The sequence below is a fragment of the Microcaecilia unicolor genome, chromosome 2 (assembly GCF_901765095.1).
Source record: "Microcaecilia unicolor chromosome 2, aMicUni1.1, whole genome shotgun sequence".
Taxonomy (NCBI): Eukaryota; Metazoa; Chordata; class Amphibia; order Gymnophiona; family Siphonopidae; genus Microcaecilia; species Microcaecilia unicolor.
The window spans coordinates 432,903,073-432,929,814 of record NC_044032.1 but is presented as its reverse complement, the minus strand read 5'-3'; the positions used below and the strand labels follow the sequence as shown (position 1 = coordinate 432,929,814).

The 26,742-nt window shown below is 44.6% G+C and overlaps 1 protein-coding gene across 1 annotated transcript in view; it reads left to right on the top strand.

Moving 5' to 3' along the window:
- The window catches only part of LOC115462122 (collagen alpha-1(XXV) chain-like), a 323,214-nt gene that overhangs the window by 256,460 nt on the left and 40,012 nt on the right, over positions 1-26,742 (top strand). Inside the window, exon 13 of the mRNA XM_030192160.1 lies at positions 15,803-15,847. Coding sequence (XP_030048020.1) covers positions 15,803-15,847 — 45 coding nt within the window. The remainder of the gene's footprint in view (positions 1-15,802; positions 15,848-26,742) is intronic.

Here is a 26,742-nt window from a genome sequence, read left to right as displayed (position 1 = left end):
CAGAGCTAAAAGCGCTGTGATTGGTCCAAAGGACCTCAGAAAACACATAAAAAAATAAAACTAAAAAAAGGATCGGGAGGGGGCAAGGGCGCTCATCAGGAGCGTCCTGTACGGACGGCCTTGCCCCCCCCCCGCCGCTGCTCCCCACTTTCCGCCGCTCCCCCCACCCCGAAAAAGCAAAATTGTAGCAGCCCCTGCCCCCCTCCCTTCCTCACTACTCTCAGCTCCGCCTCCCGACATCCTCCGTCTGTGCCCCGCCCCCTTTGGGGGTCGTCGCAGCCATTCCCCTTCTCCATCGGGCCCCCCTCCCTCTTACCGGGCCCGTGCAGCGCCTCTCTCCTCTGTCCGAAGGCGCTGCACGGGCAAGAAGAACGCTGAATCAGCTGATGCCTGCCTTCGCGATGGCGCGTCTTTCTCCTGCTGCGCCCGCCCCTGTCTGACGTCAGTGTTACTGACGTCAGACAGGGGCGGGCCCAGGAGGAGAAAGACGCTCTATCGCGAAGGCAGGCATCAGCTGATTCAGCGTTCTTCTTGCCCGTGCAGCGCCTTCGGACAGAGGAGAGAGGCGCTGCACGGGCCCGGTAAGAGGGAGGGGGGCCCGATGGAGAAGGGGAATGGCGGCGACGACCCCCAAAGGGGGCGGGGCACAGACGGAGGATGTCGGGAGGCGGAGCTGAGAGTAGTGAGGAAGGGAGGGGGGCAGGGGCTGCTACAATTTTGCTTTTTCGGGGTGGGGGAGCGGCGGAAAGTGGGGAGCAGCGGCGGGGGGGGGGGGGCAAGGCCGTCCGTACAGGACGCTCCTGATGAGCGCCCTTGCCCCCTCCCGATCCTTTTTTTAGTTTTATTTTTTTATGTGTCAATTCAATTTGCCATGTGCTTGTGATTTGACTGTTTATGGCATGCGCAGAGCAGCTAACATAACGCTTGGCTGCTCTGCGCATGATTTGGGGGCCGATTAACGATGTGTATTGTGATTCTTTGATACATTGTACGTTTCAATACCGATTCCAGCATGTGTGACTTTTTTTTTTGGTGCATTTTTCGTTATTTTAAAATCGTTAGGGACTTTAACGATTTAGATTTTTTTACGTTTGATTGCTGCATCTGCCTCTAAGAGGTTCTTTTACTAAGGTGTGCTAACAGATTTAGTGCACGCTAAATGATAAGATGCCTATTATATTCCTATCATTTAGCGCGCTCTAAAACTATTAGCACACCTTAGTAGAAGGACCCCTAAGTTTCAAAGAGAAAGAATACAAGTGTTTTTACCTTTGGGACTTGCTGCTGCCGATACAAAGTAGCATAGACTTTTTTTATGTGTTTATATAGTTCCTCTTTGGCCAGACCCAAAGTGATTTACAATAAAAAAAATTCAACTCTGTTAAGTAATATAGCAATCATATTCTGTTCTATTGTTCAACCCCCATTAACAATTTACATTCTCCCAATTCCTCTTCCAAACTAATAATAATTAAAAAGAACCTTCTCATAATCACTCCTATTAATCCCCCAAACACAAAAAATTCCTAATTTATAATCTCAAGCTGTACTCCACATTAAGGGGCCCTTTTACAGTGACGCATAAGGGCTAATGCGCATCCAGTGTGCACCAAAATGTCATTACCGCCCAGCTACCATGTGCCCCAGGCAGTAATTCTGAATTTACAGCGTGCTGCAAACACGCAGTAGAAAATATTTTCTTACCTGGCGGTAAATGGCAGTGGGCACCCAGGTAACGCCTGAGACCTTACCGCTACGTCAATGGGTGGCGGTAAGGTGTCAGTCTGAAAATGGACGTGCGCTGGTATTTATTTTGCCACAAGTCCATTTTCTGGCCCCTTAAAAAAAAGGCCCTTTTTCCAAGACTTGGCAAAAACTGGCCCGGCGTTTGACCAAAAGATGCGCTCGCACTGTCGCAGGCCACTTTTTGCCGTGGCTTAGTAAAAGGACCCCTAAATCCAGGCTGCAAACTAAAACTTTCTGCATCTCTATTTAGTGCAGATAAATTTGAAAGGAAAATAATGCGTATGGACTTGAAAATATAATCTACGTGTATTATTTTCCAGTCCTACCCAAAAAAAGTATCCCCATACCATCATCATGTATGTGTGTGTGTGTGAAAGACAGGGACAGTGGTCAAGCATAGGGGGTGGAATTCCATAAATGGTGCCTAAAGTTACAAATTGTGGCATGGCAGTGGGAGATAGTGGCTGTTAGGCACCAAAATGGAGCTGAAATGGCAGTTAGGTGCCTCAGTGCACTTAGGCACTATTCTATAACTTGGCATCTAAGGGGTCCCTTTGCAAAGGAGCACTAACGTTTTTAGCCCATGCTAAAAATAAGCGTGCTCTAAACACTAGAGATGCCCATATGTTCCTATGGGCATCTCTAGCATTTAGTGAGTGTTAATCAGCGCGTGCTAAAAACGCTACCGCGTCTTTGTAAAAGACCTACTAAATGTTCTAACACAAGTAGGCAAACATTTTGCTAAGTCCCAAAGAAAGGAAATTGTGGAGAGAGATACAGTAAAAATGAAAGGAATCTTAAAAATCTTTACTGAAGTAATTAAAATGCTGTCTGACAAGGCTATGTTTCACTGTACATGGGCTGCTTTGGGGGCAACCTTTTTACTGTATAATACTACAAAACATATCTCACTAACAAGTCACATAACTTAACACATTGAGCTATGATCAAGCAAAATATAAAAACTGTAAGAATAAATATGTTTATAATAAATTCTATAAATAAATAAGACCATGCCATACTGGGTCTGACCAATGGTCCATCTAGGCCAGTATCCTGTTTCCAGCAGTGGTCAATCCAGGTCACAAGTACTACTACTACTACTACTTATCATTTCTATAGCGCTACTAGACGTACGCAGCGCTGTACACTTGAACATGAAGAGACAGTCCCTGCTTGACAGAGCTTACAATCTAATTAGGACAGACAAACAGGACAAACAAGATATAAGGGAATATTAAAGTGGGGATGATAAAATAAGGGAATATCAGTTATAAAATGACATGTCCTGGGGGTGGGGAAGGAATTAGGATATGGAAGTAACGTGGAGGGGCATAATTGAACGAAAACGTCTATCTCCATGGGCGTTTATCTCCGAGAACGGGTCCGTGAAGGGGTGGACCGAACCGTATTTTCAAAAAAAAAAAAAATAGACGTCCATGTTTTATTCGACAATTTGTGAGCTGGGCGTTTTTGTTTTTCAGTGATAATGGAAAATGAAAGCGCCCAGCTCAAAAACGAATAAATCCAAGGCATTTGTTCGTGGGAGGGGCCAGGAGTCATAGTGCACTGGTCCCCCTCACATGCCAGGACACCAACCGGGCACCCTAGGGGGCACTTCTACAAAAACAAAAAAAAAGGTTAAAGAGCTCCCAGGTGCATAGCACCCTTCCCTTGTGTGTTGAGCCCCCCAAATCCCCCTCAAAACCCACTGCCCACAAGTCTACACCATTACTATAGCCCTAAGGGGTGAAGGGGGGCACCTACATGTGGGTACAGTGAGTTTGGGGGGGTTGGACAACTAAGCATTAAGCAGCACAATTGTAACAGGTAGGGGGGGATGGGCCTGGGTCCACCTGCCTGAAGTCCACTGCACCCCCTAACAACTGCTCCAGGGACCTGCATACTGCTGCCAGGGAGGTGGGTATGACATTTGAGGGTGAAAATAAAAAGTTGTGAAACATCATTTTTTGTGGTGGGAGGGGGTTAGTGACCACTGGGGGAGTCAGGGGAGGTCATCCCCGATTCCCTCTGGTGGTAATCTGGTCATTTAGGGCACTTTTTGGGGCCTTATTCATGAAAAAACAGGGTCCAGGAAAAGTGCCCTAAATTCTAGCTACAAACGCATACTTTTTGTCCATTATCGGCGAAAGGCGCCCATCTCTCCTCGGCCGATAACCACGCCCCAGTTCCACCTTCGCCACGCCTCCGACACGCCCCGTCAACTTTGTACGCTTCTGCGATGGAGTGCAGTTGAAAACGTCCAAAATTGGCTTTCCATTATACCGATTTATTCGTTTTTGTGAGATAAACGTCTATCTCCCAATTTGGGTCGAAATCTAGGCGTTTTTCTCTTTCAATTATAAGGTGGATAGTAACATAGTGGATGACGGCAAAAAAGTACCTGGCAAAATCCCAAAATAGTACATTCCATACTACCAATCCCAGGGCAAGCAGTGGCTTTCCCTATGTCCATCTCAATAACAGACTATGAAATTTTCTTCCAGGAACTTGTCCAAAGCTTTTTAAAACCCAGATACGCTAACCGCTGTTATTACATCCTCCAGCAAAGAGTTCCAGAGCTTAACTATTTGTTGAGTGAAAAAATTTGTTTTGAAAGTATTTCCATATAACTTCATTGAGTCCCTAGTCTTTGTACTTCTTGAAAGAGCAAAAAAATCAATTCATTTGTACTCATTCTACACCACTCAGGATTTTGTAGACCTCAACCATATCCACCCTCGGCTGTCTCTTTTTCAAGCTGAAGAGCGCTAACCTCTTTAGCCTTTCCTCATATGAGAGCAGTTCCATCCCCTTTATTATTGTGGTCACTGTTCTTTAAAACTTTTTAAATTCTGCTTTATCTTTTTTGAAATATAACGACCAGAACTGAACGCAATACTCAAGGTGAGATTGCACCATGGAGCAATACAGACACATTATAGTATTCTCAGTCTTATTTACCATCCCTTTCCTAAGAATTCCTAGCATCCTGTTTGCATTTTTGGCCACCGCTGTACACTGGGCTGAAGATTTCAGTGTATTCCCCCAGATTCTATATAGTGCGCTTAGATTTAGGCACGAAATTGGCGCAGATTCTATAACACCGCACGTAACTTAATTGGTTTAACAAGCTAATGAGCACTGATAACAGCACTTAGCAAGCAATAATGAGCACTAATTGGCACTGATTAGAATTTAGGCGCACAACTCGCTAAGCGTATTCAGTAACAATGTGTGCCGAACTTCTAATGCGTGGAGGCAAAAAGGGGCATGGTTATGGCAGGAAAATGGGCGTTTCATGGGCATTTCAAAATTTAGGCGCCTAGTTATATAATATGACCCAGTGTGCCTAAATCACGCGCCAGGATTTACGCCATGTTTTATCTGGTGTAAATGGATGCACGCAAATTTAGGTACTGAAATACCAACTAAGCTTATTCTGTAATTGGCACCTAAATCTAGGTGCTGATTATAGAATACGCTTAATCGGCACTAATTTCAGTGCTGATTGTTTAGGCGCCATTTATAGAATCTCCTCCATTGTGTACAACGACACCTAGATCTTTCTCCTGGGCGCTGACTCCCAAGGTGTACCCTAGCATCAGGTAACTATGATTTGGATTGTTCTTCCTAACTTTGCATTTGTCCACATTAGATTTCATATGCCATTTGGATGCCCAGTCTTCCAGTTTCCTAAAGTCTTCCTGCAATTTTTCACAGTCTGCATGTGTTTTAACAACCTTGAATAGTTTTGTGTCATCTGCAAATTTAATCACCTCGCTTGTCATTCCAATTTCCAGATCATTTATAAATATGTTAAATAGCACCAATCCCAGTACAGATCCCTGTGGCACTCCACTATTCACCCTCTTCCATTTAGAGAAATGGCCGTTTAACCCTACCCTCTGTTTTCTGTCCAATAACCAATTCCTAATCCCATGACTCTAATTTTCTCAGGAGTCTCTCATAAGGAAATTTGTCAAAAGCTTTCTGAAAATCTGTATACACTACATCAACTGGCTCACCTTTATCCACATGCTTATTTACACTTTCAAAGAAATGAAGCAAATTGGTGAGGCAAGATTTCCCTTGGCTGAAAACATGCTGACGCTGTCCCATTAAACCATGTTTATCTATGTGTTCCATAATTTTATATTTTTTAATAGTTTCCACTATTTACCCAGTACTGATGTCAGGCTTACTGGTCTGTAATTTCCTGGATCACCCCTGGAACCTTTTTATAAAATCAGTGTTACATTGACCACCCTCCTATTTTCAGGTACTGCAGACAATTTTAATGACAGGTTACAGATTACTAGCAGCAGATCAGCAATTTAATGTTTGAGTTCTTTCAGTACCTTTTATGCATACCAGCTGGTCCAGGTGGTTTACTACTCTTTAATTTGTCGATTTGTCTCAGCATCCTGCTTATAATCGAAATAGAAAAACGCCTATATTGTGACCCAAATCGGGAGATAGACGTTTATCTCACAAAAACGAATAAAGCGGTATAATCGAAAGCCGAATTTGGACGTTTTCAACTGCACTCCGTCGCGGATGCGGACAAAGTTGATGGGGGCGTGTCGAAGGCGTGGTGAAGCCGGAACTGGGGCGTGGTTATCGGCCGATCAGAGATGGGCGCCTTTCGCTGATAATGGAACAAAAATATGCGTTTGTAGCGAGAATTTAGGGCACTTTTCCTGGACCCTGTTTTTCCACGAATAAGGCCCCAATAAGTGCCCTAAATGACCAAATGACCACTGGAGGGAATCGGGGATGACCTCCCCTGACTCCCCCAGTGGTCACAAACCCCCTCCCACCACAAAATATGCCGTTTCACAACTTTTTATTTTCACCCTCAAATGTCATACCCACCTCCCTGGCAGCAGTATGCAGGTCACTGGAGCAGTTATTAGGGGGTGCAGTGGACTTCAGGCAGGTGGACCCAGGCCCATCCCCCCCCCCCACCTGTTACACTTGTGCTGGTAAATGGGAGCCCTCCAAACTGCCCCCCCAAACCCACTGTACCCACATGTAGGTGCCCCCCTTCACCCCTTAGGGCTATAGTAATGGTGTAGACTTGTGGGCAGAGGGTTTTGAGGGGGATTTGGGGGGCTCAACACACAAGGGAAGGGTGCTATGCACCTGGGAGCTCTTTTACCTTTTTTTTTGTTTTTGTAGAAGTGCCCCCTAGGGTGCCCGGTTGGTGTCCTGGCATGTGAGGGGGACCAGTGCACTACGAATCCTGGCCCCTCCCACGAATAAATGTCTTGGAGTTATTCGTTTTTGAGCTGGGCGCTTTCATTTTCCATTATCGCTGAAAAACAAAAACGCCCACCTCACAAATTGTCGAATAAAACATGGACGTCTATTTTTTACGAAAATACAGTTCAGTCCGCCTCTTCACGGACCCGTTCTCAGAGATAAACGCCCATGGAGATAGATGTTTCCATTCGATTATGCCCTTGTCTTCCAGGTTCACCAAAATTTCTTTCAGATGTTCTGCATCATCTCACTTGAAAACCATTTCTGGTACAGGTAGATCTCTTACATCTTCTTCCATAAAGACCAAAGCAAAGAATTCATTCAGTGTCTCCGCTATAGCCTTGTCCTTCCTGAGTGTCCTTTTTGCTCCTTCATGTTCTAACGGTCCCATGGATTCCCTCACAGGCTTTCTGCTTCTGATGTACCTGAAAAAGTTGTTACTGTGAGATTTTGCCTCTGTGGCAAATTTCTCTTCATATTCTCTTGTAGCCTTCTTTATCAAAGCTTTGCATCTAACTCACCAGTGTTTATATTGCTTCTTATGTTCTTCATTTGGGCCCTTTTTCCATTCTTTAAAGGTCATTCTTTTGGCTCTAATAGCCTCTTTTACCTCACCTTTTAACCATACTGGCTCTCATTTTCTCTTTTTTCCACCTTTGTAAATACTTAGAATGCATCTGGTCTGGGCTTCCAAGATGGCATTTTTAAACAACATCCATGCCTGATGTGGAGGGGCATTCTCAATATGACTTTAAGTCGGACTTTGGACGTTTTGCGCTAAATGCCCCAAATCAGAATAACAAATGTAACCATTTTTGAAAAAAGAAAAACGTCTTTTTTTCTGAAAATACCACTTTGAACAGGTTTTGTGCTTTGTGCGTTTATCTTTGTACAACAGAACAGTAAATATCCACAATTCTCTGGTAGATAAATAGAATATAATCCACTGCTGGAACCAGGATCTCTAATACCTAATGAAAGTTCATACAAATATATTCCAAAGTATTGCCATAATATGTATATATATTTTTTGTTATGAGTACCCTCAGATATTCCCACTATTTTCGGCACTCAGTTACACTGCTGCCTAGTGGTGTAGCACTTCTTTCATCGGGTTACTCATTTTATGTGTAATTAAAACACCGTGTAAGTGCTAATGGGCTGGTATGTTCACATAACTTTCTAAATGATATACCTTCTAAACCAGCCCTTATGTAGAAACCAGTCTTTAATGTAATAAGTTGTGTAAACCAACACCAGTTTTCACAAATGGCAATACTCTCAAAAAATCAAGCAGCACTTACCTGGTTTTTCTTTTTCTTTTGTGCTGTCTCCTCAATGCCTCGCTATGTCCAAAGGCTAAATTGTAAGAACACATCCGACCAATTGCCTTCCCCTAAATGCGCCCAACTCCACGGGTTTCAAAATTCTTTCTTCAGGGACTAGGGTTAAGGCAGCTCTCTGCACCATCTGTCATTGAAAAGCAAACTGCGAGACGATTCAAATGTTCAATCAGGTAGGTTTTATAGGCACCCGTCTCATGGCTACACACAGGAAGTTCCTTTGATGACGTCGCTACAAAATAAGAAAACTTTGTGTTTCTTTGAATGTTCTAAGTTATGAAAAAGTACCCATATCAAAGTCTTAGATGATACCTCTTCTCTTCTAAACGCTTATAAATCAAAAGTTATCAAGAACCACTAAATTATAGTATTCCACTCAATACTTTCATTCAAGCCTTTAGGGCTAATAGTCTGTAATGTAAAAATCCACCATTGTTCCCGACGGGCCAAACTCGTGACCCGATCAGTCCCCATGGGGGATTCTGGAACATGATCTATAATGAACCACCGTAAATCTGTAAACTTGTGTTGAAATTGCAAACAGTGAGCCACTAGAGGAGCAGTAACAGTGTGTGTTGTAAATCGACTTTTGTGTTAATCGAATTTTCATTCATCTAATAGTACGTCCTACATAGTATAGATTGCAGGGACACATTATTATATATACTACAAAAGATGACAAACAAGTAGTATTGTATCTTAATTTGTAAGTCTGCTGTGTCAGCACGTATGTCCATTCTTTGAAAGTTATAGTCTGAACACAGAACTGACATTCTCCACAAGGTTGATGTACTGCTTCTTCAGTAAATTGGCTAGCATGAATCACAGTGGTGTGTACCAAATTGTCCCTTAGATTACGTCCATGAGAATATGGAATACAGGGTGACTGCATGAAAATTGGATGCCAATGTTTGTATATTAATCGGGCCACTTGAGGAGCCAAAGTTGAAAATCCCAACACACAAACCAATTTGTTCATTTTTTCTTTTGGTTTGTCCAAAAGTAGTAACAATCGTTGGGCATACCAAGCACGCTTATAAGCCTGCCGAATACAGGGTATAGAATACCCCCTGGAATGGGGATATTGTGTATCTGGATTTTCAAAAGGCGTTTGACAAAGTGCATCATGAAAGACTCCAGAGGAAACTGGAGAGTCACAGGTTCGGAGGTAGGGTATTACTATGGATTAAGAACTGGTTGAAAGATAAGAAGCAGAGAGTAGGATTGAATGGTCAGTATTCTCAATGGAGAAGGGTAGTTAGTGGGGTCCCTCAGGGGTCTGTGCCTGGACCACTGCTTTTTAACATATTTATAAATGACCTAGAGATGGGAGTAACTAGTGAGGTAATTAAATTTGCAGATGACACAAAATTATTCAGGGTCGTCAAGTCGCAGGAAGAGTGTGAAAGATTACAGGAGGACCTCGCGAGACTGGGGGATTGGGCGTCCAAGTGGCAGATGAAGTTCAATGTTGACAAGTGCAAAGTGATGCATGTAGGTAAGAGGAACCCGAATTACAGCTATGTCATTCAAGGTTCCGCGTTAGGAGTCATAGACCTAGAAAGGGATCTGGGAGTCATCATGGATAAGACGTTAAAACCTTCTGCTCAGTGTGCTGCGGCGGCTAAGAAAGCACACAGAATGTTGGGTATTATTAGGAAAGGGATGGAAAACAAACACGAGGAGGTTATAATGCTGTTGTATCGCTCCATGGTGTGACTGCACCTCGAATATTGTGTCCAATTCTGGTCACCGCATCTCAAAAAAGATATAAAGGAATTGGAGAAGGTGCAGAAAAGGGCGACAAAAATGATAAAAGGGATGGAACGACTTCCCTATGAGGAAAGGCTGAGAAGGTTAGGGCTCTTCAGCTTGGAGAAAAGGCGGCTGAGGGGTGATATAATAGAGGTCTACAAGATAATGAGCGGAGTACAGTGGACAGATGTGAAGTGTTTGTTTGCACTTTCAAACAACAATAGAACCAAGATGAAGCTAGAATATGGTAGATTTAAAACAAACAGGAGAAAGTTTTTCTTTACTCAGCGTGTAGTTGGACTCTGGAACTCGTTGCCGGAAAATGTAGTGACAGCAGCTGGCCTTACGGAGTTTAAAGGGGGTTTGGACAGATTCCTGAGGGAAAAGTCCATTGAACATTATTAAAAATTAATTTGGGGGGGGGGGGGGGGGGGGGGTTGCCAGGTTCTTGAAGCCTGGATTGGCCGCTGTCGGAGACAGGATGCTGGGCTTGATGGACCATTGATCTTTTCCCAGTATGGCGGTGCTTATGTGCTAGGTCAAACTCTTGGTTAAGACTATGAGGAGAGACAGTGTTTTATTTATTTATTTATTTAAACCTTAAGATCAATCTCTTTTCCAATAGATAAGCCCCTGGGGCTAGAATCTATATATGGTGCCTGAAAAATCTGCGTGGTAAAGGTGTATTCTCTAAAGTACACCTAAATTTTATAGAATAGGCTTAAAGTTCCATGCAGTATATAGAACATGCCAAGCGCCTCTTCACATGACCAAATTTGGTTGCGTCCATTTAGGCCACATTTTTGTGGCGTAAATCCTGGGGCCTAAATTAGGCACAGAGCGGGTGTATTCTATAATAATGCGCATAGATTTTAGAAACGCCCATGCCCTGCCCATGGCCACGCCCCTTTTCAACCATTCAACGTAGAATTTAGGTGCACAACATTACAGAATATGCTTAGCAAGTTGTGCGCATAAATCTTAATGCCAATTAGTGCTGATAATTGCTTGTTAACATCCAATTAACAGTGCTGATTAGCTAGTTAAACAATTAAGTTATGCGTATTATTATAGAATACGCTCCGATTTCTGCGCAGAAATTAAGGCATGATATGTAGAATTTGGGGGCTGGTGTCCCACTCAATACAGAAGAATCACTCTTTTGAGGACTACAGATTTTTGATTTTAGCCAGACCCAGGATTTCTTGGAGAGGTTGAGACATAAACAGGATTCTACTGGGATTGGAACAGGGCAAAACACGGCCATATTGGGCAGCATTTTAATCTACTTCAGTAAAGATTTTTAAGATTCCTTCTACTTTAACCATGTCTGCCTCCACAATTTTGTTCCCATGGGATGGGGAATGGGCAGGCCACATGTATTATGACTATTTCAGAGCAGGCTTTATAGATTAGTTGCATTTACGTGCCCAACTGCTGCTTTTAGCCACCAGCATTTACACCAACATAGAGATGGCTTAGGTGGTTGCGCCTAAAGTTTGATGTGTAACTGCAGGCTTGTGCCAGTATTCTGTAACAGATTTGACACTCAACTCTGCCATTATAGAATACTAGCTTAGCGCCAGTTTTTTTACACATAACTTTACGCCCCATTTATAGAATTCTCCCCATAGCGATCAACAATATCTTTTATTCCTATTGAATGCCCACAGTGCTGAAATTACATGCTGTGAGGAAGTGAGTGGTATAGCAGCAGGTGTCCCTGAGAGCACTCCCTCACTGATGTTGCAGTTAAGCCACCCTACAGCAGGTGGCACTAACCTGCTATGTTGGAGGCTGAGTCAGAGAGACAGGGTTCAGGCCGGAAGGTGGTTAAATCCCCCGAAACACAGTGGATCAGAGAGGTTCCGAGGCAAGAGATCTCCAGAAGCGAGACTCTGAGTACAGGTCTCCTGGAGGAGGAGCGGGAGTGAAAGAATCCTCTCAAGGTGTTGGCTGGGCTGAGACCCAGGCAAGTAAGAAATGGGCCTATTTCCGAGATTTGCCCCTGAGGGTAAGGGTAACCACCCAGGGGTTACAAGAGAAGGAATAGAAGACTGCAAAGGTAAAAACACGCATTTCTTTATTTGTGAAGACTTAGAACTGAGTGTCATAACTAGAGCCAGGCCCAGATTTATGCATAAGTGGATTTGAGATATGCTGTAGAAGCCTGACAGGATAGGACTACCGAAGAGAAGAGAAACCATTGCTAATGTGATTGTTGCCAAGTTAAGCCCTGAGTCTGTGAGAGAAACAGACTGCTGTTGTTTGCCTGTTCAGCAATAAAGTTTCCTTTTGATTTACACAGTACCTTGTGTCTGTGGGGCTCCCAGTCTGTCCGCCAGCCACGCTACTATTCATGGCTTGTCATGAATTTCATGTTCATGCCTTACAATTTAATTGCAGCTCTTCAGCTGATTAATGCTGCTTTTATTATCACTTTAAATAATGATTTGAGATCTTTTCCTCATTGTTATGATCAAATGTGCTAAAATGTCTGTCTCCCTATTTGAAAGTGTTTTGTAAAAACCTGATAAGTCTACCTTAAGGACAACCTGAGACTATACAGTGGGGGAAATAAGTATTTGATCCCTTGCTGATTTTGTAAGTTTGCCCACTGACAAAGACATGAGCAGCCCATAATTGAAGGGTAGGTTATTGGTAACAGTGAGAGATAGCACATCACAAATTAAATCCGGAAAATCACATTGTGGAAAGTATATGAATTTATTTGCATTCTGCAGAGGGAAATAAGTATTTAATCCCTCTGGCAAACAAGACCTAATACTTGGTGGCAAAACCCTTGTTGGCAAGCACAGCGGTCAGACGTCTTCTGTAGTTGATGATGAGGTTTGCACACATGTCAGGAGGAATTTTGGTCCACTCCTCTTTGCAGATCATCTCTAAATCATTAAGAGTTCTGGGCTGTCGCTTGGCAACTCGCAGCTTCAGCTCCCTCCATAAGTTTTCAATGGGATTAAGGTCTGGTGACTGGCTAGGCCACTCCATGACCCTAATGTGCTTCTTCCTGAGCCACTCCTTTGTTGCCTTGGCTGTATGTTTTGGGTCATTGTCGTGCTGGAAGACCCAGCCACGACCCATTTTTAAGGCCCTGGCGGAGGGAAGGAGGTTGTCACTCAGAATTGTACGGTACATGGCCCCATCCATTCTCCCATTGATGCGGTGAAGTAGTCCTGTGCCCTTAGCAGAGAAACACCCCCAAAACATAACATTTCCACCTCCATGCTTGACAGTGGGGACGGTGTTCTTTGGGTCATAGGCAGCATTTCTCTTCCTCCAAACACGGCGAGTTGAGTTCATGCCAAAGAGCTCAATTTTTGTCTCATCTGACCACAGCACCTTCTCCCAATCACTCTCGGCATCATCCAGGTGTTCACTGGCAAACTTCAGACGGGCCGTCACATGTGCCTTCCGGAGCAGGGGGACCTTGCGGGCACTGCAGGATTGCAATCCGTTATGTCGTAATGTGTTACCAATGGTTTTCGTGGTGACAGTGGTCCCAGCTGCCTTGAGATCATTGACAAGTTCCCCCCTTGTAGTTGTAGGCTGATTTCTAACCTTCCTCATGATCAAGGATACCCCACGAGGTGAGATTTTGCGTGGAGCCCCAGATCTTTGTCGATTGACAGTCATTTTGTACTTCTTCCATTTTCTTACTATGGCACCAACAGTTGTCTCCTTCTCGCCCAGCGTCTTACTGATGGTTTTGTAGCCCATTCCAGCCTTGTGCAGGTGTATGATCTTGTCCCTGACATCCTTAGACAGCTCCTTGCTCTTGGCCATTTTGTAGAGGTTAGAGTCTGACTGATTCACTGAGTCTGTGGACAGGTGTCTTTCATACAGGTGACCATTGCCGACAGCTGTCTGTCATGCAGGTAACGAGTTGATTTGGAGCATCTACCTGGTCTGTAGGGGCCAGATCTCTTACTGGTTGGTGGGGGATCAAATACTTATTTCCCTCTGCAGAATGCAAATAAATTCATATACTTTCCACAATGTGATTTTCCGGATTTAATTTGTGATGTGCTATCTCTCACTGTTACCAATAACCTACCCTTCAATTATGGGCTGCTCATGTCTTTGTCAGTGGGCAAACTTACAAAATCAGCAAGGGATCAAATACTTATTTCCCCCACTGTAGGTGCTTTAGCATTTGACACACGTTAGCATTAAACGCACATTAAAAAACGCTAACGCACCTATAGCACACCTTTGTAAACACAGGCGTTAGAGTGCTGAAAATGCTAGTGTGCCTTTGGAAACAGGGCCCTAGATTTCTTAGATTGGACATTGAATTTAAACTAGAGAGTATCTAGGCAAGGTCAATTTTTTAAAGTTGATTTTATTTTATATTTTGTGCCCATATGTACTGTTGTTCCCACCATTGGTATACTTGCAAACAACCTTCAGGAGAATGATAGAGAAAACAGACAGCCCTGTGGCATTCTGGGTCAGTTTTTCAAAAGGCTTATATGAAAATGTGTCCCACATGTGAAAGATTCTGTTGCACTTGTCATTTATCTTCTAGCAGTTTGTGAAAAAAAAACTTAAAGCAAAATTGGAGCAAACATTAAGCAAAACTGCCGACTTTTTCTGGGTGTTTCTTGGAGACACATTTTATAAAGCTCATAGGGGTCCTTTTACTAAGCTGCGAACAAAAGGGAGCCTGCGCTGGCATCAGCACACGTTTTTGATGCGCGCTGAGGTGCCCTTTTAAGAAATGGCCGTGCAGCCATTTGAGAGGGAGCACTTACTGCCGTCCATTGAGGTGGCAGTAAGGGTCCCGCGCTAACCCGACTGTTACTGGGCAGCACCCAACACTGTCCGATTACCACTGAGTAAACACCGGCGCTAAAAAAATATAAAAATATTTTTGTAGCACTGGAAATGGCACATGCTAGGGGTAGAAGCTACCGCTGGGCTGCTGCTGCAGCCTGGTGGCACTTCTGGTTTAGCTAGTGGTGTGCCCGCATTGGGCTTACCGCCGCTTAGTAAAAGACCCCCATAATGTATTGAACACTTCCCCCCTGGATTCTATAGATGGCAAACACATTTCTGTGAGGAAAATTGTGTGCTATCCTTAGATGCACATGCAAATAAATTGGCTAACGAAACTAATTAGTTCCAATAAGGGTGCTAACAATCATTGGCATTAATTGGCAACATTTTGCATTTGGACGCTCATCATGCTATTCTATAAGGGTCCGCACACAAATCTGTTACTGTGTAACTCAAAAGGGGGTGTGGCCATAGAGAGGGCACATGCGAGTTAAGGACATTCATTTAAAGATGCGCGCAGTATTACTGAATAGCAGGGATCTACGCCTAAATTATGTTCCAGGATTTACACCAGGTTTCAGTTGGTGTAAATTTTTGCTCTCAATGTTTGGTGCCAAAATCGGCTGTAAGCGGTATTCTATAAACAATGCGCAACTCAGAGCGCCATTTATAGAATAGCACTCCATGCAGATTTTTTTTCAGTGCTGTCTTTAGAGTGTCATTTACTGAATCTAGTCATTTATCCTTATTTTGGCACAGACCCAGGCTGCAAAAGCCCACACTAGCTGTTTGTTGCTTACAATCTCGTGACAGCTGAACTGGATAATTTATGTTTCTATCACTTTTGAAATATTTGAGGATCATCTTTTTATTTTTTATTTTTTTTGCAGGGAGATTCCGGAGAGAGTGGGCCCAAAGGTGAAATGGGAGCAAAGGTACTTAAAAGTATTAATTGACAAAGAGGAAATTAAGGGGACAGCTCAGAGATGGTGCTTTAGCACTGTGATGGAGGTGACTTAAATTGGGGATTTGTGTCCCATCAAACTGATCAGGGAATTTTGTGAATGTCATGTGTTGGACCTCAGAATAAATGGAGCAGATGATTCTGTGGAGCTCCAACATCCACTAATTTGCTAAGTAGTAGTCGTGATAGCTTAGACAGAGGTAAGTCACTCTCTAGCATACCAAGGGCAGGGCAGTGGGGGCGGTTTGCCCCAGGTGTACACAGCAAGGGGGTGCACGGAGCAGTCACATGGCTGTTGACTCCGCCGGCTCCCTGCCACCTCTGATGTCATTTCCTGTTCCAGGTTAGAGGACCGACAGTCGATAGCCGCACAGTTGCTCCATTCACCCCCAAGTGATGAGGATGATGCACTTCAGGGGGAGGTGGGTGATGTGCTTCAGTGGGGAGGGGAGGGAGTGATGCACCGAGGGGGCCATGATACGCCAGGGAAGGGAGCACAGTGGTGACCCGCCATGGGTGGCAGCCAACCTAGGTACACCACAGAAGTCACTATTCCAGCCAGTAAGAGCCCAGATATAGAAACATGATGGCAGATAAGGGCCAAGTGACCCTTAAAGTCTGCCCATCCTCAGTAACTACTAACTCTTCCTTTCCTATGGGATCCCACATGCCTGTCCCACGCTTTCTTAAATTCTGACACAGTCTCCATCTCCACAACCTCCACCAGGAGGCCATTCCCTGCATCCACCACCCTTTCCATGAAAGAGTGTTTTCTTAGATTCTTCTTGAGTTTAATTTCTTTTATTGATTTTCGATACAAATACAATCAAGAGCTCACAACATAACAACAAGTAACATTTTACAAAGTATGCTCACATGTAAGAAGTAGCTATTCTTCTTAAGCCTATTTCCTCTATCGTATGCCCCCTCATTCCAGAGTTTTCCTTCATTTGAAAAAGGCTCACTTCCTGTATATTAACGCCACTGAGGTATTTAAACATCTCTATCATATCCCTTCTAAATGTCTCTAACATATCCCCTCTCTCCCACCTCTCTTCCATCATATACATGTTGAGGTTCCTAAGCCTGTCCCTATATGTTTTATGACCGACACCACTTACCAATTTTGTAGCCACCCTCTGAACCGATTCCATCCTGTTTTTCTCCTTCTGTAGTTGATGGATATGTCTGAAACATTTAACAAAGTTGAGATTAACATACGTGTCTATTGTGGGTCAATAAGACAAAAAGTAGAGGAATCAGGATCTAACCTCATCCCCCAGAATAAAATATGGGGTATTTGTTTCCAGAGAAATGCATTTAACAAAATGTAAACCAGTTTGGTCAAAAACAATTTCACTATATGCACTAACACATCATTCTTTATATGTCCCTTGTAGTGGCTTATCCTATATAATAATTTATCCATGTGCGTCCCTGGCTGGCTGGGTTCGTAACCATATGCAAATGAGCTTACGTCAGCTCGCCTCCAGCCTTCCCTTCCCTCTCAGTGTCCCGCCCTGTACTATACCATAAAATCAGACCAATGCAGAACTGTAAAAACACAATTGTACTATATACCTCGTAACGAATGTAACCAGTAAACTTAAATTATAAAATTGTTTTGTAAAGGTTTGTGATTAATGTTTGTTTACCCATTTTACGTCTCTTCCTCGCTGCAAGGTCACGCCAGCATCTCAATAACATTACATCAGTAGCTGTTACTTCATGGATGCCTGTGCATCCTCAATTGCCTTGACACCTTCACTATGACTGAATTTTACAATCGTATGTTTAGTCTCACTTGAGGTGCCTTCATCGGCATTATCTCCATTCCTATTCCAATGCACCAGAGCAATCACATCATTGTCAGCTCTTCTTGCTCATCTGCGTGCACCCATTCTTGTATGGCATTCTCACAGCCCGGTATTTCCTGTAACAAAGGAAGGAGATCTTCCTCAGCTGCTCCGTGTTCAGTGGCATGGCCTTGTTCATTTTCATTCTCAGGAAGTAACTAACTTTCTCCATGATTTTTCTATGGTTGGAAGTTCGATTTCTGTACATGATGTGCCGAGGGGCATAATCGAACATCGCCGACGAAATAGATCGCCGGCGATCTATTTTGGCGGCGGCGCAACAGCTGGCCGGAACCGTATTTTCGAAGAAGATAGCCGGCCATCTTTTTTTTCGATAATACGGTTTAGCCCGGCCAAATGCCAGAGTTTGCCGGGGTTAAGATCACCGGTTTTGTTTTTCAGCAATAATGGAAAAAACTGCCGGCCATCTCAAACCCGGCAAAATGCAAGGCATTTGGTCATGGGAGGAGCCAGCATTCGTAGTGCACTGGCCCCCCTGACCTGCCAGGACACCAACTGGGCACCCTAGGAGTCAGTGCGGTGGACTTCAGAAAAAGCTCCCACATGCATAACTCCCTTACTTTGGGTGCTGAGCCCCCCAACCCCCCCCCCCCCCAAAACCCACTACACACAAATGTACAACACTACCGTAGCTCTTAGGGGTGAAGGGGGCAACTACATGTGGGTACAGTGGAGGGCTCCCATTTACTAGCACAAGTGTTATAGGTAGGGGGAGGATGGGCCTGGGTCCGCCTGCCTTAAGTGCACTGCGGTACCCACTAAAAGTGCTCCAGGGACCTGCATTCACGCAGGCCTCTAGGACGTTTTGCTGCTGTATAACCTTGGCACACCAGTTGACACGTGAAGACTAATCTCTTTGAAAAAGTCCTTTATTTGAATAAGCACGTTTACTCACAGTTAACTGCAGATCAGAGGTTGTGCCCCACTGGCAAAGAGTCTCCCTGGTACTGAGATTAGCAGTAGGTCAGAGCTGGCAGAATGGTGTACAATGCCCTCTTTCAGCAACATTCAAGGTAATAACTAAGTTTTTTAACGTGGGTAACACATGAAAGGGATCTAAAACGGGCTGACAAAAATGGCCCACTATCTCATGGACTACCGGAAACAAAACAGGACACACTCTGACCCAGTTAGCAGGGGGGAAAGCACCATGGGAGTAGAGCCCACTACCCTACACCCACCACAATGCATTGCTGATGTGACTCTGCAGTGCACCTAACAGAAAAGGTGTCACACTCACCTGAGAGCCACATCACAACCAGGGAAAGGCTGTCAGAGGATACAACACATTCTGCTGTCATGGAGGTGGGTACGGTATTTGAGGCTAGCATACAGGCTGGCAAAAAAGGTTTTTAGTTTTATTGTTTTAGTGTGGGAGGGGGTTGGTGACCACTGGGGGAGTACGGGGAGGTCATCCCCGATTCCTTCTGGTGGTGATCTGGTCAGTTGGGGCACCTTTTTAAGGCTTGGTCGTGAAAATTAAAGGACCAAGTAAACCCGGCAAAATACTGCTGAACGCCGCTTTTTTTTTCCCATTATCCGCGAAAGCCGTCCGTCTGGTAGCCACGCCCATGCCCACCCATGCCCTGCCTTCGCTACGCCTCTGACACGCCCCCTTGAACTTTCACCGGCGAGGCAACAGGAAAGCGGCGATGCTGTCAAAAAAGCTGCTTTTGATTATACTGATTTGGCTGCTTTTGAGAGATCGCCAGCCATCTCCCGATTTATGGCCGGCGATCACTTTCGAAAATAAGCTTGTGAGCGATCCAGTAGATAACATCTTTGATGTTCACTTTCTTTAAAACTTTAATCATTCCTTTCCCGTCATCCAGTGCACAAACAAGCGTAGTAAAAAAGCTTACAGCAATATTTTTTTAAGGCTTCCAGTACGCCCTGGTCCATTGGCTGACACAAAGATGTGACATTGGGAGGCAGAAGAAGCAATTTAATATCAGCACATCTCAGTTCATCCTCATTGGGATGAGATGGTGCATTATATAATAGAAGGATTACTTTCCTAGGCAGGTTTATCATTTTCAGTGGCGTAGGAAGGGGGGGCAGTGGGGCGGTCCGCCCCGGGTGCACGCGCTGGGGGGGTGTCGGCTCGCTGGTTCCCTGCTCTTTCTGCCCCGGAACAGGTTACTTCCTGTGCCGGGGCAGAGAAAGCAGGGAAGCAGCAGAGCCGACGCAGCTCCCAGTGACGTGCACTGGGGGGCGGATCGGCCCTCCCGCCTGCCCCCCGCTGAAAGGTAGGGTGCGTTTCGGTGGGGTGTGCTCCGGAGGTGGGGCGCGCAGTGGCGACCCTCCCCGGGTGTCAGGCACCCTCGCTACGGCACTGATCATTTCAAGAAGTTTTCTACTGATGGAACAAATTCCCTGAAAAACCAGTTTCAGAAAATGTCTTTGCCATCCAGGCATTGTTATCGTTCCTACAGCACACCAGAAATGCAGCAGGAGCCATGTTTTTAAAGGCCCTAGGATTTTTTGACTTTCCAATGAAAGTCAGTGGTAATTTATGTTTACCAGTTGCATTGCTACAGTCCGTGATGCAAGAGTCCTTGATGGCAACATTTTAAATTTTAACCTGGTTTCATCACAGTTGTATATCTGGTCCCTTGATGTATGCCTTCCTTTTTAAAAAGATGCTGAAATTTCGCTTTGAAAGTGACAAATTCCTCAGAGTTCGCTGACAGCTTTTCCCCAGCAATGTAGAGCTGCCTTATTCCATATCTTTTTTTCCAAAGATCAATCCACCTGATACTAGCAGTGAGATCACGTCCTTTTGAAAAATCAGAGCTTTCTCTTGCAATATTTATTTATTTGTTACATTTGTACCCTGTGCTTTCCCACTCATGGCAGGCTCAATGTGGCTTACATGGGGCAATGGAGGGTTAAGTGACTTGCCCAGAGTCACAAGGAGCTGCCTGTGTCTGTAGTGGGAATCAAACCCAGTTCCCCAGGACCAAAGTCCACCACTCTAACCACTAGGCCACTCCTCCACTCCCTGATATAGGTATGCCCTTGTCTCTTTGCTATGTGAACCACAGGAATAAGGCTTTGCTCACCTTCTCATATTCACATTTTTTCATAGTTTTTCTAGTGTTCAATGAAAACATAGAGGCACGATATCAAGCCTATTTCTTCAGCTCACTACATTGCCTTTTCCAGTCAATTACTGTTACTCTCCCCACTCCTAGTTCTGTTGCAGTTTTTTGGATGGATTCACCCTTGTTTAAGTGTCAAGTTTCTGTTCTATAGACAAAACAATTTTTTCCTCTTTTTCACTGGCCATGTCAGAAGTGATCTTTCACAGATCTGAAGAGGAAGAATAAAAATACAGTACCGTAGTATACAGTATTACATTTCTATTAAAAATGTTGCAGAAAAAGAGAGTAAAACTCATTGTGCAGTAAAAGCAGGGTCCTGGGTCACAATGGTCATGTCTGGTGGCAAAAGTAGGGTCTCAGGTGCGAAACTTCCGTGTGTGCTATGATGTAAAATAGAAAGAGAAGCCATTTTCTTCTTAACTTCAACGCACCGATGTCACCAGGGGGGTGGGGGGTGTTGTTGGATATGCCGGATGGTTGGATTAGCGAAGGTTGGATAAACGAGACTGAACTGTACATTTATGATACTGCTGGACACAAGAAGTTATATTTTGTAGGAAAGTAGCTGACTGTATTTTTTATATCAATGTCAGTTTCTTGGCTATCAGCATAGTACTATGTAGCTTCACTAAATTGTAAGGCTTCTCTGTAAACTAGTATTTTTGTACAAAACACAATTATGTACTCTGGATCCTGTGTTGCTTTTAAGCTGGAGGTTGGCTGGCAGTGATCTATAATCTTAGGAAAATTGCTTGAGTACAGCTGCTATAGATAATAGCCTCACAGTGGGCACAGTTTAATGTGTTTCTTTTTAAGCCAAATGAGTTGCAAAGCAATTTTCATATAGTGGGAAAATGTATCTAATTACTTCTCTGTTCTCTGTGATCCATACAAATCAATGTACAAGTATCCTGACACTTTTTTTTTTCAAACCTCTAATAAAGTGACTTAAATTACAGTACATAAGCACTTAACAGAAGTCTGTGGAGGACAAACTTTCTATGACTGCCACTTCTGAACTTGCTGATTAGAATAAGCTGAGAACCACTGGGTTCTGTGAGACAGAAGGGAGGGCCTGAGACTTGCTGAATGCAGCCATAGGCTACTAAGTTACGAGACTTCACTCTGCAACCTATCCCTGGCAGAGGTATGGCATTCATGGGGCTGCATAGGAAGCAGAGTGGGGACTGGAGGCAGTGGATCCTAGAGCAGGAGAGGACAATAGTCTGGTAACAGATGAAGACACAATGCCAGATGTCCAGGGCACAAGCTAGTAGTAAGGTTAGGAGCAAGGCATGATCAGGAACAAGCTGGAACCAGGAATGTGAATAGGCAGTGAAGCCAAGGACAGGCCAGGAGCTGAACAAGATTGAGTACAGGTAATAGTGGGTTTAAAGTACTGAACTGCTGAATGCTGCTCTAACCTGCTTAGATCCGTTTTAGGGCAGAGGCTACATTTGTAGGGTTTGCTGAGGATGATCCCTGACCTTGGTGTATCAAACTGGGCCTTGCTTTTTGAAGGAGACCCATCAAAAAAGAGAAAACCTAAAATCATTCTTTGAAGGAGAAACTGTCTCCCCTAAGGTAGACCTAGAATGAGCAGGAGGGGAGATTAAGGAAGTGCACATATTTATTTTTTTTTACCCCTTCCCCCTTTATTCACCATCTATGAAACTACATGGAGAATGAGCACATCGGGTTGTCTCTGTGTTGTAGAGTATTGTCCATCCTAACTCAAGAGTTTTTGAAGTGGAGAGAGTGGTGGATGCTTGGAATGCCCTCCCGCGGGAGGTGGTGGAGAGGAAAACGGTAACGGAATTCAAACATGCATGGGATAAACATAAAGGAATCCTGCTCAGAAGGAAGGGATCCCCAGAAGCTTAGCCGGTGGTGGGAGGCAGGGCTGGTGGTTGGGAGGTGGGGATAGTGCTGGGCAGACTTATACAGTCTGTGCCGGAGGCGGGGCTGGTGGTTGGGAGGCGGGGATAGTGCTGGGCAGACTTATACGGTCTGTGCCCTGAAAAAAACAGGTACAAATCAAGGTACAAAAAATGGCACATGTGAGTTTATCTTGTTGGGCAGACTGGGTGGACCGTGCAGGTCTTTTTCTGCCGTCATCTACTATGTTACTATGTTACAAATAAAAAAAGATGGGTGGGAAGAAGGGGGAGGGGTGGAGTTTCTTTGGTAGTTAAGGTTGAGTGAGAAAGATCTTATCCTTGACAAAGGGATAGAGGAGTCAGTGGCCCAAGTTTCCACCCCAAGGCTCAGGGTGCTAGGATGGGGCCCCCACCTGATTGGAGAACTAGTAGTGCACAGGTGCAACAGATACTGCTCTAGGGGGACTGAGAAGCAATTCTATAGAGTACTGTTCCATGAAATGCAAGTAAGCCCCTGTGGGTCAGAGGAGGCACACTCTGTAGAGGGGAAAGGTTTAAATTTTGTGAAATGACAATAGTACCCTCCATAAAGAGTATAGGAAGGATCATCGGTGAGTTTAATTATCCACCAGAATCAAGATGTGCACCCAGATAAATTGGCTAACAAGCCAATCAGTGCCAATCATTGGGTGCTAATTGGCACCAATTTGAATTTGCAGCACATCTCGCTACATGCTATTCTATAACAATATGCACCCAAATTCTATAGCGAACAGCCCAAAAGGGGGCGTGGTTATGGGAGGTGCATGGGCGGGTCATGGGGCATTCCTACAATTTGCACACAGTGATCTAGAATACCGGGGATGTGCACCCAAAATGGGCACCAGGCAGGGCCGTGCCAACACAGTAAGCGGGGTAAGCACCACAGGGGGGCACCGACCTCTGGAGGGCGCCGCCGCAGTGCTTAACCATGCCGCTTACCTCAGCTCCGCGCTGCCCTGGAGGCTTTAAATCTTTTACCTCTGACGGTCGCAGCAGCTGGGCAGCGTCAGTAAAAGTTCTACTGATGTCTCCAGCCTTCCCTTTGCGCTCGTTGGTTCCCTCAGTGTCCCGCCCTTGCAAGGAAATGATGTCAGAAGAAGGTGGGACACTGAGGGAACGAGCGAGCGCAAAGGAAAGGCTGGAGACGTCGGCAGCGCTTTTACTGTCGCTGCTCAGCTGCTGCAACTGTCGGAGGTAAAAGATTTAAAGCCACCAGGGCGGCGCAGAGCTGAGGTAAGGGAAGGGCAGAGAGGGACATGGATGGGAGGGCAGGGCCCAGGGAGAGGAGAAATTGCTGGAAATGGAGGGGAGGGGAGAGAGGAGAATTGCTGGATATGGATGGAGGAGAGAAGGGCAGAGAGGGACAAGGATGGACATGGATGGGAGGGCAAGGCCCAGGGAGAGAGGAGAACTTGCTGGATGTGGAGGGGAGAGAGGAGAATTGCTGGATATGGATGGAGGAGGGAAGGGCAGAGAGGGACAAGGATGGACATGGATGGGAGGGCAGGGCCCAGGGAGAGAGGAGAAATTGCTGGACATGGAGGGGAGAGAGGAGAATTGTTGGACATGGATGGAGGGGAGGGGAAAGGAAGACAGAGGAAGGAGATGCACATGGATGGAGGGGAAGGGAGAAAGGAGAAATGCTGGGCATGAATGGAGGGGAGGGAAGAGAGAGGAAGGAGATGAGATGAGGGAAAAGGAAGAGAGGAGAAAAACTGCACATGGATGGAGAAAATAGGCAGAAGCTGGATCCACTGGACAGTCAAGTCTGTGGAGGACCCAGCTTTTACTTATGGATATAGAGCAAGAAATGAAGAAGAAAGGAGGAAAGTAAAGAAATAAATGGAAAGGAAGCCCTGGAAACGGAGTTAAGAGGACAGATAGCAGCAGAATCAGATACTGGGCCAGCATGATCAGAAAAAGAAAGTCACCAGACAACAAAGGTAGAAAAAAAATCATTTTATTTCATTTTAGCATTTGGAATATGTCCACTTTGAGGATTTACATCTGCTATCTTATTTTGCAATGTATAGCAATTTGTTTCTAAGAATATTGCTGACAATTCTTGTCAGTGTGGCAAGTGGTGAGCGATCATTTTCACGGTTAAAAATCATTAAAAATTATTTGCAATCAAGTATTTCGCAAGAAAGGCTTGTAAGCCTTGTCATGATTGCTATTGAGAATGATATATGTGCCCAGTTAGATATCAAAGATTTAATTACTAATTTCGTGAACATGAAAGCACGAAAAGCTAAGTGGTTGTAAACCCTCTATTTGTTGAGCAATCCCACAAAGATGCACTCCATCTTTCAGCTCCTATTTCCTTTGCATCTTGTGCCACACGGGGGGGGGGGGGGGGGGGGGGGGGGGGGGGGGGTGCCAACTGATAGTCTGCAGTGGGGCACCAGAGACCCCAGGCACGGCCCTGGCACCAGGAATTATACCTGGTTTCAGCAGGTGTAAGCCCTGGCACCCAAATTTGAGCGCTGAAATTGGCACTCAGTGCTATTCTATAATGGGCTTGACATGGTTCTGTGTTTTCGGCAAATGGTATGCCTGCCTCAGGAGTCAACAAATCTGTGTCAATTTTCAGTTGTGCAATCTTGTAGCTGAAAAGCTACCTTTGCTAAAACATCGAGTAACACTCAAAAAGCACAGCACCAAGAATATTGCTTAAAGCACAGGAAAATCAAGTCTTTTATATCTGGTCATTGGAAATAAAGATTTTATCTATTCAGCTTTTGGTGTCCCACTTGGATTGGTTGCCCCACATCCTTTCTCTACTCCTTGGACAGCATCTTCCTTTGTAGCAAACACTTCTTGGTGTGTTTGGTGATTCTATAATGGGTACCATTTACTGAATCTAATCCTATATTCCAGATACATGGGGGGGGGGGGGGGGGGGAGGTATAAATTCTAGAAACACTTGGCTATCAGAAAAGTATATATCGTAATCTAGAGGTGGGTGGGTGGGTGGGTGAGAGGGGCACTGTTAGTTGGGAGAGGTCTGGGGGGTGCTTAATTGAGAGGGGGATCCAGGAGAGGGGTTGGCTAATGTTTAGGAAGATGGAGGGGAGACCGGGAAAGTATACCCGCATACTTCCTGGGTCCTCCCTGACTCCACCCCTGAAACACATTTCTACTGTCCGGCAGTATTGTATGGGGTTACAGCTCATATTCAGTGACACTACCCGGTTAAGTCCCGTTGAATATCAGTGCCCAGCCCACTGAATTTGATGTGAGAGGAGCCTCTTATGCCTGCTTAAATCACTTTGAATATGGACCCCCTGGAAACTTAATAATGTTAGTATTCAACTACCTTTGGCTTCAGATGAATAAGGGTGAAAATAATGCCAGAATAATGCCTTTGCTTGATCGGTCTGCTGTCTTCCAAACTGTTTTTTATTGCTCTTTAAAAAAGAATAAAATGGAATTAGAAAAGGTACAGAGAAAGGTGACGAAAATGATAAAGGGGTTGAGACGACTTCTCTATGAGGAAAGTCTGAAGTGGCTAGGGTTATTTAGCTTGAAGAAAAGATGGCTGAGGGGAGATATAATAGAGGTCTATAAAATAATGAGTGGAGTGGAAGGGGTAGACGTGAATTGTTTGTTTACTCTTTTCAAAAATACTAGGACTAGGGCCATGTGATGAAGCCACAAAGTAGTAAATTTAAATTTAAAACAAATCAGATAAAATATTTCTTCACTCAATGTGTAATTAAACTCTGGAATTTGTTGCCAGAGAATGTGGTAAAGGCAGTTAGCTTAGCGGGGTTTAAAAAAGGTTTGGCATCTTCCTAAAGGAAAAGTCCATAAACCATTATTAATATGACATGGGGAAAATCCACTGCTTATTTTTGGGATAAGCAGCATAAAATGTATTGAACTTTTTGGGGGAGGATCTCACCAGGTATTTGTGACCTGGATTGGCCACTGTTGGAAACAGGATGCTGGGCTTGA